Below are 13,124 nucleotides of genomic sequence, written 5' to 3'. Positions count from 1 at the left end.
TTAAATGTATTTTATAACATTTAAATTTTATAAGAGATAAGTTTGAAATAGTATATATTTATTAGAACTCTTTAATTGTTTGTTTCTATTTTTAAGATAATGAAAATCTTTTTTGTAAAAGGATAATTTATTCAAATTCAAATACTTAATTTTTTAATTCAAAATTTTATTACAATATTTTTAACTTTGTCTTAAAATATTTTTTAATATTATCTTAAAAATTGTCACGTGACTATTTTAATAGCTTGACACGTGACATCTTGTCTTGCTTATGTTTTGCTTTTATATATATATATAGATTTTTATAGGAAAATGAAAAAGAACTCCGACTCTAGCTTATATCAAATCTATGACATATAAACTTCAAAAGATGACATTTATTTTGTGAAAATTGGATAACGAAAAGAAGACAACTAGCCTCTTTTCTAGCCAAGTAGAATAACAAATTTACTTGCTTACTTTGAAAACAAGCAACTAGCAATACAAGCATACAAAACACCAAATTAACATAAAGAAACTAAATATATATGAACTGAAAATTTAGCTTATCATGCGCATTGGAAGTTCTTGGGTGCATATTTGCCGCAGTTGTTGAGCAATAAGCTGAGGGAAAGGGGAACGTTGAGATGAATTCCCAACACATTGGCTTTAAGAGCAGTGCAAAGGCAAAGAGCAGCATCAAGGTCAGCAAGTCCTTCAATTAAAGAGCAACATTCAGTCTTGGCTGGGCTACTTCCAATAACAAGGTGCACCAAGTCATTCAACAAATTGGCACACACTTTTAGCTTTAGTGTGTCCTTTGGGCACTTTCCCTTTGATGATGTAGTGGATGGGGTAGAAGGTGTAGAGGGGGTAGAGGGTGTAGGGGTAGGGTGAGGCTTGGGGTGGGGTTTGGGGTGTGGGGGTGGTGGACATGGGACGTTAGTGGAACTAACCATAGTGAAGAAAAGAATGTTCAATATAAGGAGAAGAGCAATGGAGGATATAGCAAACTTAGACATTTTTTTTTCAAATTAGCACTCTTAACAAATCGAATGTGGCTAATTTGTAGTGAAAATGTTGTTTGCTTGGTGTTTGAAAGATGAAATGAGTGGCTATTTTATAGGTTAAAAATCTGAATTCCCCCCCCCCCCCCACCCACCCACATATTTTTAGAAAATTGAGAGAGGTCCATGTGTGGATAGAGAATATTGTCTAGAAAAGCAGCTGGCAATGCAAGTTGAGATACTACTCTTATTGAATTATGAACTTGTAATTTTGTGAATTTCACTAATTGTCTTCTAAAAATATCTTCTTTATTCATCAAAGATAAAGAACACGTTCTTTAGTTTCACATGGGACTTAGATTATATTATTCTCTCTAATTATTTTAATATTGTGACCTGGATCCAATCAAGTTTAATTCTAAGTATGCAAGCTATTATTTTCTCCGTTTCAAATTACTTGGTGTGCTTGTATAATTTTTACAGAGAAATTAATAAGCGGTGCAAATTAATTAATATAACTTTATTTAATCTTAATTAGATGAATCCTATTCAATTAATAGGAATATAGTTTTAAAAAATAGTTAATTATCTCTTGAATTATTAAACATGTCAATTATTTTAAATTTTTTTTAACAAATATGATAAGTAATTTAAGACGAAGTTAATAGTAAACAAGCTGTGTGTTAACTAATTTACGCTGGCCGTAAGAAATTCTCCTCCTTACGTTTTTTTTTCTAGAATATGACTTTCAACAAGCTAATTATATTGTAGTACGACATTCTCTAATGGACCCCATTCCGATATTACGGTCATTCACTATTTTATTATACATTAATTTAAAATCGCTATAGGAACTTATAATCCACTTCTATTTCAAGGCGCCATTGAAGCAAGGCATCCTGAAATTAGAGTAGTCAATACGAGCTAGGCCCGTTGGGTCGGTCCAATCCAATCTATAATTTGATGGAGTTGAGTTTCAGTTTTTACAACTCATTTTAAAACATGGTTTTTTATCCCGGTCAGAGTAAGTCCGTGGCCTGTGGGTGTAACGCCCCGGGAGTACACCCTAGACGCCACATGGTGCTTACATTCACAAGTGACCACAAGTTAATTCATGAGTTGGCACCTGCTTTGAGCGCTGAACAAACTGATAATAAAGGATACACATGTGCGGAAAACAAAACTGGAAACACCATAAGGCTTTAAACATTTAAATATATCTTAAATAATAAGTCCAAGAAAAAATAATTCTTTAAAGATCATCAATAACGTCCAATAACTTACTAACTGTCTGAAAGTGTTTGAAAGCCTCTAACTAACTGACTGACTGTGGAGTTGATAGGACAAGTCCCCAACTAACTTCGTTTGACTACTGAACTGAACTGAAATAAACATAAATGACCCTCAAAATATGAGGATTCACCACTACTGTTGCTGGTGCACTGAGATATCTAGGTACGGTCGAGAGCCTGAGCATCCGAACCTATGATATGAAACATCATCACGCAAGAAACGAGTATGCGGTCAGTACTTTGAATGTACTAGTATATTAGATGAAGTTAGGCTGATATGCATGGGCTCATGTACATGAATAATAACTGAATGAATAAATAACATGAGATACTGATGCATAGTATACGTGAAAACTGTAAAATCTGAAAGTACATGACCAAGCATATAACATGATACTGAAATAGTTGGTAAACTGATCTGCTGAGATACAGATACTGAGCAACTAATGACTGTAGACTATGGTCAAGCAAACCTAAAACTAAACTCTAAATTGAGACCGTGGGAGCTATCATCTAACTAACATCCCCCAATAAAGGTTAATTGGGGTCCAACCTATGACCCCAGTTGAAAGGGTGTAAGTACCATGCCACGAGTACTAACACTGGCTATGTGGATTCACTGAAAAATGAAGTCCCGAAGACTAAAGAGTCACCCTCTACTGGCAAGTACTCTAGGAAGATATGTGGCAACCCTCAACTGGCAGGTTAACAATCCAAACCTACGCTGGCTACATAGTTTTGGAACGCAAATATTACTACTAAAGGTCACACCCTCAACTAGCAGGTGAGCCCTTACCCCTAGGTTCGCTCGATGCTAAATCCTACTCTCAATTGAACTGACTCGGATTACTAAATTGATATGAGTTTGCTTGACATGATAACTGATTGAACTATTAATACTCTAACCTATCCAAAATTATTTTGAAAGTACTGAGACTAAGTAAACAACGAAGTTTTCAGGTATTCACAACCCCCAAGACTCGATTGCAATATCAATAAGAACACATGAGAGCATTTGAAACCACAATAAGTAAGCACTATTCCAAAATCATTACTTAGGCATTTTACCAAACACTTGAGGGTCATGAGTTAAAGCATGGAGATAGTTCAAAACGTGTGATAGTAACATAATTTCAATTCTAAAATCATGGGTTAAGGATTTAACATGCAATTTCCATCCTTCAAACATGTTAAGGGCTAATTCCAACGAAAACACAAGTAAACATGGTATAAAAATTGGAATTCATGAGAGTTCATGGATATAATTCATGTTAACATGTAAAGATCATGATTTTAAACTTGAAAAATAGATTCTTGGACTCCATGGGTGAAAAGAACCCATGAATGAATATCTAACATACCTTATGGCTTTAATCTTGCAAGTGAATTGACGTTCTTGATCGTTCTTGGGTGGTGAAGCTTGAATTCTTGAGTTTTCTTGAAGGAACAATGGTTGAACTAGATGAATTTGGATGATGGCTAGGGTTTATGTTAAAGAGGAAATGTGAAAATAGGGCATATAATGCCTTAACTGATGATAAATTCCGTGTTTTTACGGATTGGGCCCATGGAAAAAACCCAGACTTCCCTGGGAATTTAAAATTCGTAATTGGAACGCCGATTGGGCTTTCACTGTGACGCGCCAAGGCTGTCACCGCTATAGCCCCCGTGACTCGCCACAATCGCGGTGAGCTACTGATTTGAAAATCCAAACGTGGTCCAAACCTCGTCCGAAAAATTCAAAACTTATCTGAGGCATGCTCCTTACACCCCTGAAAATGAATTAACTCAGAAACCATCGTCTCGGGATCGGAAAGGCCACTTTAAAATCATCGAAGTTAAGAGGCTAAAAAATAAAACTAAGTCTTCAACACTTAGCTAAATTTTCAAGTGCTAAGTCTCTCATGCATACACTATAGGCTGAACTGAGTTAAGGCTTATACGGCGTATTACGGTGGGACCTGAGCAATGTGGATTGGGCTAACCCATGGGCCGGCCCGTAAGGCAAATACATACAACTATTTAGATTGCTTATTAATATTTTTATTTGGTTCGAAGGATATCATGTCAACAGTTATTTAATTTCGCTATTAGAAGTATTTTTTGGGGTGTTGGAGACTTGATTAACAAGTATTAACACTATGTAATATTGTCTGATAATATTTTATGTTTATTAACATTCTAAAATTAAATTATATAATATTATTTTTAAAAAAAATGGAATGACTCGTGTGGCCCGCTACCCACAGAGTAATGGTGTGGCCTATGGATTTAGTGTTTTTTGGCCCATCATTTTGATGGGTCACCCCGACCTGGTCCGTCAAACTCAAAACTCATGCCGGCTACCCCGACTGGGCTGGACTGACCTGTATTGACAACACTACCTGAAATAATGAGATACCATCGCGCTTCTTTGTTATGTTAAGGTATACAAAATTCGAAACAATCTCATTAGGGCTTATCAATTCAAGTCAATGCATTTATTCCGTTTAATTGGGAAAAAAAATGAATGTTGTTTTCATGTAGAATTAATGTGTATGTATAACAAGTTGAATACTCTTTCCGCCTTAAAATACTTATCACATTTTGGATTTCTAGAATTAAATTATGTGAATTTTGATTTGTGTACATACAGTATAAAATATATTTTTTATTATATTAATATGAGAAAAATTATAAATTATAATACTTTTTATATATTTTAAATATTTGAATTTTAATTTAAAATATAAAATCAATTTGATTTAATGTTCTAAGATTAATAAGATTGAATTTAGAAAAGAAAAATGTGAACTATTTTGGGGGAAGGCCGTGTAAGATTAGTTCAATAATGTCATGATTTTCTTTCTGTCGAGGAGATTGCATGTGTGGCCTATGTATGTTTAGATTTTCATCAGTATATGAGGGGACTCAATATTAGAAGCACAATCTATCTATCTCTATATTATACTTATGTATAAGGGAGAATCATAATTTTAGTAGTCCAACGACTTTTAAGACATTTCATTTTTTTTTGTAAAGTAAAGTTACTATATATGTTAAATTTGTAGTTCATTGATGATTTTATTTTCTTGTATATTTTCATTCTTGTCCTCTCCTTTTTTTGGTAAGATCATCTCCACTTGGTCTTTTGTAATTGATTTCTTTTTGTTATTTATTGGATTGCCTTTTAATTATAACTTCTTTTATTTATTAAAAACAATTACTTTAACTTGAAGAAAATTATGCCAAATAACTTTTAATATGAAATTAAAGTTTGCAATAATTTTTTACTACACCGTTGAAATATTTTTAAAAACTTATTTAATTTTTTTCAAAAAATATAAGTACTAAATAGGGCAACTAAAAAATAATATCTTATATTTATTATTTTTCTTAGTGGACATTAAAAAAATTAAATTAATAATTAAAATGGGACAAAAAGCTTATTCTTTAAAGGGCGTGTAAAAAAATAAATATGAAAAGTAAATGAGTAATGTATTACGGTAATTCAATTACTATTTAATCTCCTTATTCATCATTGTTAAGTTAATTTGTGTTAAGGCTCTAAATTAATATTCTAATTATTTTAATATAAACTTAAAGTCATAGAAATATTTGTTGTATTAAATAATTCTATAAGAAGAAAAAAAAGAGTTTTCATCAAAATAAATTTATTTTATCTATACTAAAAAATTCATAAAAGTACCGTATTTTTTAAAATTATTTTTGTCGAATCATAATTATTTATATACTTATTTTCAAAAATTATTTATCTTCAAGAATTATTTATATATCTAATTCTCTGACAATATATTTATTTCTCAAAAACAATATTCTAATTTAAATTATACAATTATATGATTATGAACTTAAATAATTGTTGACACCTAATTTTTGCCCTCCACGACTAAATTTAATCCTGAGTTTCTTCAGTTTTTAATAAACCAAAATAATAATTTCATCCAAATAAAAAAAAAACTTAAAATATTTTTCGTACGTGATTTTGTCATTTTAAGTAGCGATTATATACTATCGTGTTCAGTTATACGAGATTATATAATTTGTTACTTAAATATTTATTTTACAAAATATCAGATTTAATCAAGGCTTATCTTGAAAATAAATTCAAATGATTAAAATCTTAATTTAAATATAATTTATTCTCAAAAATAATTTATTTGGATAAATATGCATTCATTTTATTAAATCAAGAAGCTCGGTATAAAAAAAAGGTATTAATTCGTATCGAATTTTAATTTAATTTAGCCAATCTATTAGATTTGACCATAATTGAAAATTGGTCATAATTGCAATGCAATTCGTCAATTAATTTTTAATTTGGTCAAAATAAATAAATATGACTAAATGTTAAATTTCAATTGGGGTTATATTTTAAATAACCCCAAAATTTCCAAGAACTCTCATAACTTTTACCCAATTCCCACCAAAAAATAAATTCAAATTGTACTATTCCCCCCAACTCTGTACTTTTTTCAATTTTGAAATTCAAAGATTGAACTACATTGTACTATTCCCCCCACATTATCTTCCACATCACCTTATCTTTAATTTTTACATTTCAAAAACCCCCCTAAATACTTTTTCTCCCACATTGGTGAATGACAATAAATAAATCTCTATCCTTTCTTATAAATATTTTTCTCCCACATTGGTGGAAAAGAGAAAAAAATACCCCATTCTTTCCTATAAATACTACCACTACTTTGGTAGAGAGAGGAGGGGAGAAGGAAGAAAAAAAAGGCTAGAAAGGTGAAAAAATTCTTTTGAGAAAAAATAATTATTTTTATTTAGTAAAAATTTTTGTTTCATAAAGTTGATCGGCTACTCTAAATTTTTGAGTTGCCAGCGACGTTTTTCGGTGGTGGTTGATTCCAACGAAGCTCGTAGTCTCGTTTTGCTGCCCCCCAAAAAGTAAACACACCTTTTTTTATTATTATTATTTTAGTTTTTATTATCGTTTTTCTTTTCATCTTTTTTTTCTTCGTAGTTCGTAGATATAATTTTATTTGTTGGGATTGTATGTTGTAGATGACCTTGAAGGCCCTAGGACGTTATGATATCGATATTCTAATTATTTTCATGTTCATGATATAAAAATGAACTAGCAATAGTTGTATGTGCCTTTTTTGACTTTATTCTTTGATTATTTTAGATAAAGTTTCAATCTTTGTTTAAAAGGTGTATTTATACTTTTTTTAAACTCATTGTTGTTGGATACATTTGTTTTTAGTATGTAAAGTTATTTTCTTTATGTTTAGAAGAATAGTTAATGTTGAATGTTTTATCTTTTCACCTTATTCTTTGATTATTTGAATAGAGTTTAGATCTTTACTTGAAAAACGATACCCATGTCTTGTTTAAACTTATTGTTGGTAGATATATTTGTTTTTAGCATGTAAAATTATTTTCTTTATGTTGAAAAGAATAGATAATATTGATTGTTTCTATTTTTTTACTTTATTCTTTGATTATTTTGGATAAAGTTTAGATCTTTACTTGAAAAACAATACTCATGTCTTGTTTAAACTTATTGTTGGTAGATATGTTTTTTTAAGCATGTAAAGTTGTTTATTTTATGTTGCAAGAATAGTTATTATTATTTGTTGCGCCTTAATAAAAATAGTAATTAATTAAGTCAAGAATTTGTCATTTGCATACTAATTATTTTAATGAATTTCAAAACCCTCGTATAAGATATGAAGTGCTAGCTTTATTTTTCATCCAAGATGTTTATTCTTCTTTGTTCGCATGTTGTCTTTTCAAAATGATAAGAAAGTCCGAACTTTTGCGTCTAAATAAAATTATTTGGATATTTTTGACTCATGCATAGTATGATTGTAAAACTTTTGCTTTGCATTTTTTATTTGTTGACTCTCATTCTTGTGCAAGTGTGCTTATCCTTGTCATTCAAAAATTGGTTCTTGATAGTTTCTTTTACTTTGAAATATGTCACTTTTTTGCCTTGAACATATATTAATTTCTTTATCTTTTCTTTGTATGCAAAAAATATCTCGAGTCCAAATGGACTCCTCTCCTCCTGCATTTCGTAATGGGTAAATGAGGCTTACCCCTTCGAGTCAAGTTCGAAGTTTAAACCCAAGGTCCACTACATGGCGTGCGGGTGCTAGAAGATAGACAAAGAAGAAAAATGAGTCAAAACCCATTGATGAGGTCACTAAAAGACTTGAAAAGTCTCAATTTTTATTATTGTCTTCTTTTTATTTATTCATTTAGTCATTTATTTATTCATTCATTTTGGCTTCGAAGCCAAAGTTGTATTTAATACAGGTGGAGCAAGACTCGAAAAATAGTTTAGGACAGGTGAAATGGGTCGGAAGCCCAACTAGACTAGGACAGGTCTCGTTGATTTGGCCCAATGGCCTAAATCCTTTACTTTCTCCTCCCTTCCCCTTTTTTGTGTTTATTTGTTTATTAGTTTTGTTTAGACATAGTTAAAATCCCTACTAAGTCGCCTAAATCTATTTTACACAAGTTTTTTTTTTTTTTTTGAAAAGATCAAATCACTATTTCAACAAATTAATCTTTTCAAAGTTAGTCAAAAGACGATTTTCAAACAGTCCGGATAACCGCAAGTTAGCGGACGTTTTAGGTACTTAAAACCTTCCTAAAACGTTAATAGGAACCGCTTATCTAGAATCTCTAACTTAAAATGATTTTCCTGTTTTGAATCGTTTGAAGTAACTTTTATAAAGGTTTCTTAATTACTTTTCAAAATTAAGTGGCGACTCTCTTTCAAAAGCCAATTTTTTCCGCAAAACAATAATTATGAATACTTATCAAAAAGGCACGTTTAATATTTCATTAAATAAGATTAATTATAAGATAAAAATATAATATAAATTAATATTTTATTTTTCTATTATGAATTTGGGCCCGGGCTTAGCACGTGCCTGGGTGGAACTAGTATATATAATAAAGCAAAGAAGTTAGCCTAAAATTAAGTCAAGTGGCGTATTGAGAATTAGCCACGTGCTATTTTGACAACAAAAATCTATTTTGTTGGCAACAAAATTTATTTTGGTGAATAAACAATTAGTAATCAATCAACTTGAATGAAAAAAATTACTATGACCAAAAAATTATTAAAAATAAAAAATATTTCAATAAAGATGTCATTCCTTAAAATATGTGAACAATTAATTTAAAAAACATAAATAATAATATTATAAAAAGTAAACATTTATGATTTTACTACAATTGAGTAAATAAAAAAATATTACAAAAAATTAATTAGTAAATAGTAATCATTAACTTATATGAATAAGATTATAATAATCACAAAGTCATTTCAAAATAAAAAAAAATATTATGAAAAAGATGTTATCCCTCAAAAAATATACACAATTAATTTAAATAATAATATTATTTAGAAATCAATTATGAGTTCACTAGAATTTAGTAAATCAAGAAAGTATTACCAAAAAATCAACTAGAGGATAACTAATTAATAATCAAGTAACTTATATGAAAAAGATTATTATGACAAATGAGTCCTTCCAAAATTAAAATATTATGAAAAGATGTCATCACTCAAAATGTGTATATCATTAATTTAAATAACAATATTATATAAAAAAGAACATTTATAATTTGATTACAATTGACTAAATAAAAAAAGTATAAAAAAAATATCAATTAAGAGAATAACCAATTAATAATCAAACAACTTATATGAAAAAAAAAAATAATAATCAAAGAGTTATCCCAAAATTAAAAATATTATGAAAAAGATGTGATCACTCAAATGGTAACTTTGGACTGCAAAATGGAAAACATTTATTACAATATATTTCAAGCAATTTTATTTAAAAAATATGCATTCATATTTATTGGAAGAATTTTCATTCGATAAATTTAAGTAATCTATATTTAAAACAATATGCACTCATATTTTGTGAAAGGATTTTCATAATTAAGAATAACTACCAATGAGTAATTACACTATCATTCTATTAATGAGGGTAGATTGAAAATAAATAAATATTGAAAACTTTTTAAAACGAATATTACTACACAAAAAAGATTGCATAATATTTATCGAAAATAACTACTAAAATTGCATAGTCCTAATTAATATTTGAAGTCAAATAAAATTTTGCCTTACTATGTTATTCTTTAATTGACCAATTTTATAACCTTATATATGCCTGTAAGAATAATTTTGGATTTTAAAATAATCAAATTTGAAAAAGATACTACGTTTTGGTGAACAAAAAATAATTAAAAAGGATTAAATCATCTTATATAAAACTTTAAATGTGCAGATCAATAAAATGAATTAAGATTAAATATTTATTAATAATAAAAACATCAATAAAAATTTATAATAGTTTTTATATTATGAAATGTAGGTGTGAGTTACTAATAAATTAGAATATATGCAATTGAAGTATTACCATAAAATGAATATTTATATGACAAAAAATATTTATGATTTCATTCAATGTAAGTCAATTAAAGAAACATGAAAAAATAATTGAGAAATATAAATAGAAAATAAATAATCAATTAACAATTATATACATATATATGGAAAAAAATATTGTACCAACTGCAATTAATCTAGAAATTCTAATGTCATAAAAATAAAATCAATTTGTAAATAGTAATCGTGTAACCTATATGAATAAGATTATAATAATCAAAAAGTCATTTCAAAATTTAAAAAAATATTACCAAAAAGATGTTATCCCTAAAAAATGTACACAATTAATTTAAATAATATTATTATTTAAAAATATTTATGATTTCACTATAATTTAGTAAATCAAGAAAGTATTAAAAAAATCAATTAGAGAATAAATAATTAATAATCAAGTAACTTATATGAAAAAGATTATTATGACAAATGAGTCATTTCAAAATTAAAAATATTATGAAAGAGATGTCATCACTCAAAATGTATATATAATTAATTTAAGTAACAATACTATATAAAAAAGAACATTTATGATTTGATTATAATTGAGTAAATCAAGAAAGTATCAAGAAATATCAATTAAGAGAATAACCAATTAGGGATCAAAGAACTTATATGAAAAAAAAATATAATAATCAAAGAGTTATTCCAAAATTAAAAATATTATGAAAAGGATGTAATCACTCAAATGGTAACTTTGGACTACAAAATGGAATAAATTTATTTCAATATATTTCAAGAAATTTTATTTAAAAAATACGCATTCATATTTATGGAAGAATTTTCATTTGATATATTTTAAGTAATCTATATTTAAAACAATATGCATTCATATTTAATGAAAGGATTTTCATAATTAAGAATAACTATCAATGAGTAATTACACTATCATTCTATATTAGGAAATGAATAAATGATAGTCTTGAATTTATAAGGAGGGCAGATAAAAAATAAATAAATATTGAAATTTTTTTAAACTGAATATTACAACACAGAAAAGATTGCATAATGTTTATAAAAAATAACTACTAAAATTACATAGTCCCAATTAATATTTGAAGTCAAACAAAATTTTGTTTTACAAAGTTATTGTTTAATTAACCAATTATATAACCTTATATATGTCTGTAAGAATAATTTTAGATTTTAAAATAATCAAATTTGAAAAAGACAATTCGTTTTGATGAACAAAAATTAATTAAAAAAATATTAAATTATCTTATATAAAAAATTTAAACGTCCAAATCAATAAAATGAATTAGGAAAAAATATTTCTTAATAATAAAAATTTATAATAATTTTTATATGATAGAAATGTAGGTGTGAGTTACTAATAAATTAAAATATATGCAATTGAAGTATTACCATAAAATGAATATTTATATGACAAAAAGAATTTATAATTTCATTCAATGCAAGTCAATTAAGGAAGCATGAAAAAATTGATTGAGAAATATAAATAGAAAATGAATAATCAATAAACAATTATATACATACATACATACATATATATATATATATATATATATATATATATAAGAATGCTACACTCAGTAAAAGTTAATTACCACTATATAAGAATGCTACACTCAGTAAAAGTTAATTAATTTCTGCTATAACATGTTGGAGAAGATGATTTGTGCAAGTGATTTCTACCACAACTTATCTTGTCGTGATAATCGCTAGAATTTCAATTTACCGTGAGTATTGTTTTAGAATAGATTTTTCTTGATTCATTAAGTCAACTAAATATACAAGTTATGTTGCATATTCATTTTATTTTCTACATGTTTGGTGAAAATTTTATGAGTTAGTATTCATGTACTTTATGTTTTATAAAAAAATATAATATGTACTCTTTGAAAATTTAAGTTAGTGATCTTTTAATATGTCATACATTTTAAAGTCTTATAAAAAATTATCTTGGTCAAAATATGCAATGAGAATTTTAGCGATAACATAAAAATTTACAAGTTACACATTAAATATGAAGAAACTGATATTGATAGTAGATAGTTGATTTTCTTGCATTGCAAATATTGTTGCTTTAGATTTAGTGAGATAATAATATGATTTCAAAAATTAATAAACTATGATACTAAATTACTAATCCATTATATTTCTATATATTAGGATTAATACTTGATTTGTCTATACTATATTTCTATATGTTATGATTAACAATTAATTTGTAAATTAAATTAAATTGTGTGATTTTAATAGTATATTAAAAGTTTTGTGATATTTTATTAGGAATGATAGTTAAGTGATCTTAGTAAAAAAAATGATAGTTGTATAACTATCTATGAAATTTACCCGACACTAGGATTACTATCTCAAAAGCTATATATCGAAGATCAAAATTTGGGTGAGTATCTCGTGGTTGATGCTCAATGAGCAATG

The 13,124-nt window shown here is 27.5% G+C and overlaps 1 protein-coding gene across 1 annotated transcript; it reads right to left on the bottom strand.

Annotated features, from left to right (window-relative positions):
- Positions 1 to 350: 350 nt before the first annotated feature.
- LOC107852614 (14 kDa proline-rich protein DC2.15-like) lies at positions 351 to 1,084 on the bottom strand. The gene has a single exon (XM_016697648.2). It carries the CDS (start codon positions 999 to 1,001, stop codon positions 549 to 551), a length of 453 nt encoding a protein of 150 aa, XP_016553134.1. The 5' UTR covers positions 1,002 to 1,084; the 3' UTR covers positions 351 to 548.
- Between the last annotated feature and the right edge of the window lie 12,040 nt (positions 1,085 to 13,124).

Source organism: Capsicum annuum, chromosome 1 (genome assembly GCF_002878395.1).
Source record: "Capsicum annuum cultivar UCD-10X-F1 chromosome 1, UCD10Xv1.1, whole genome shotgun sequence".
Classification (NCBI taxonomy): domain Eukaryota; kingdom Viridiplantae; phylum Streptophyta; class Magnoliopsida; order Solanales; family Solanaceae; genus Capsicum; species Capsicum annuum.
This window is presented reverse-complemented; position numbering and strand designations above follow the sequence as displayed.

Excerpts from the sequence above, each read along its gene's own strand:
- LOC107852614 (XM_016697648.2), bottom strand. The coding sequence starts at position 1,001 with ATGTCTAAGTTTGCTATATCCTCCATTGCTCTTCTCCTTATATTGAAC.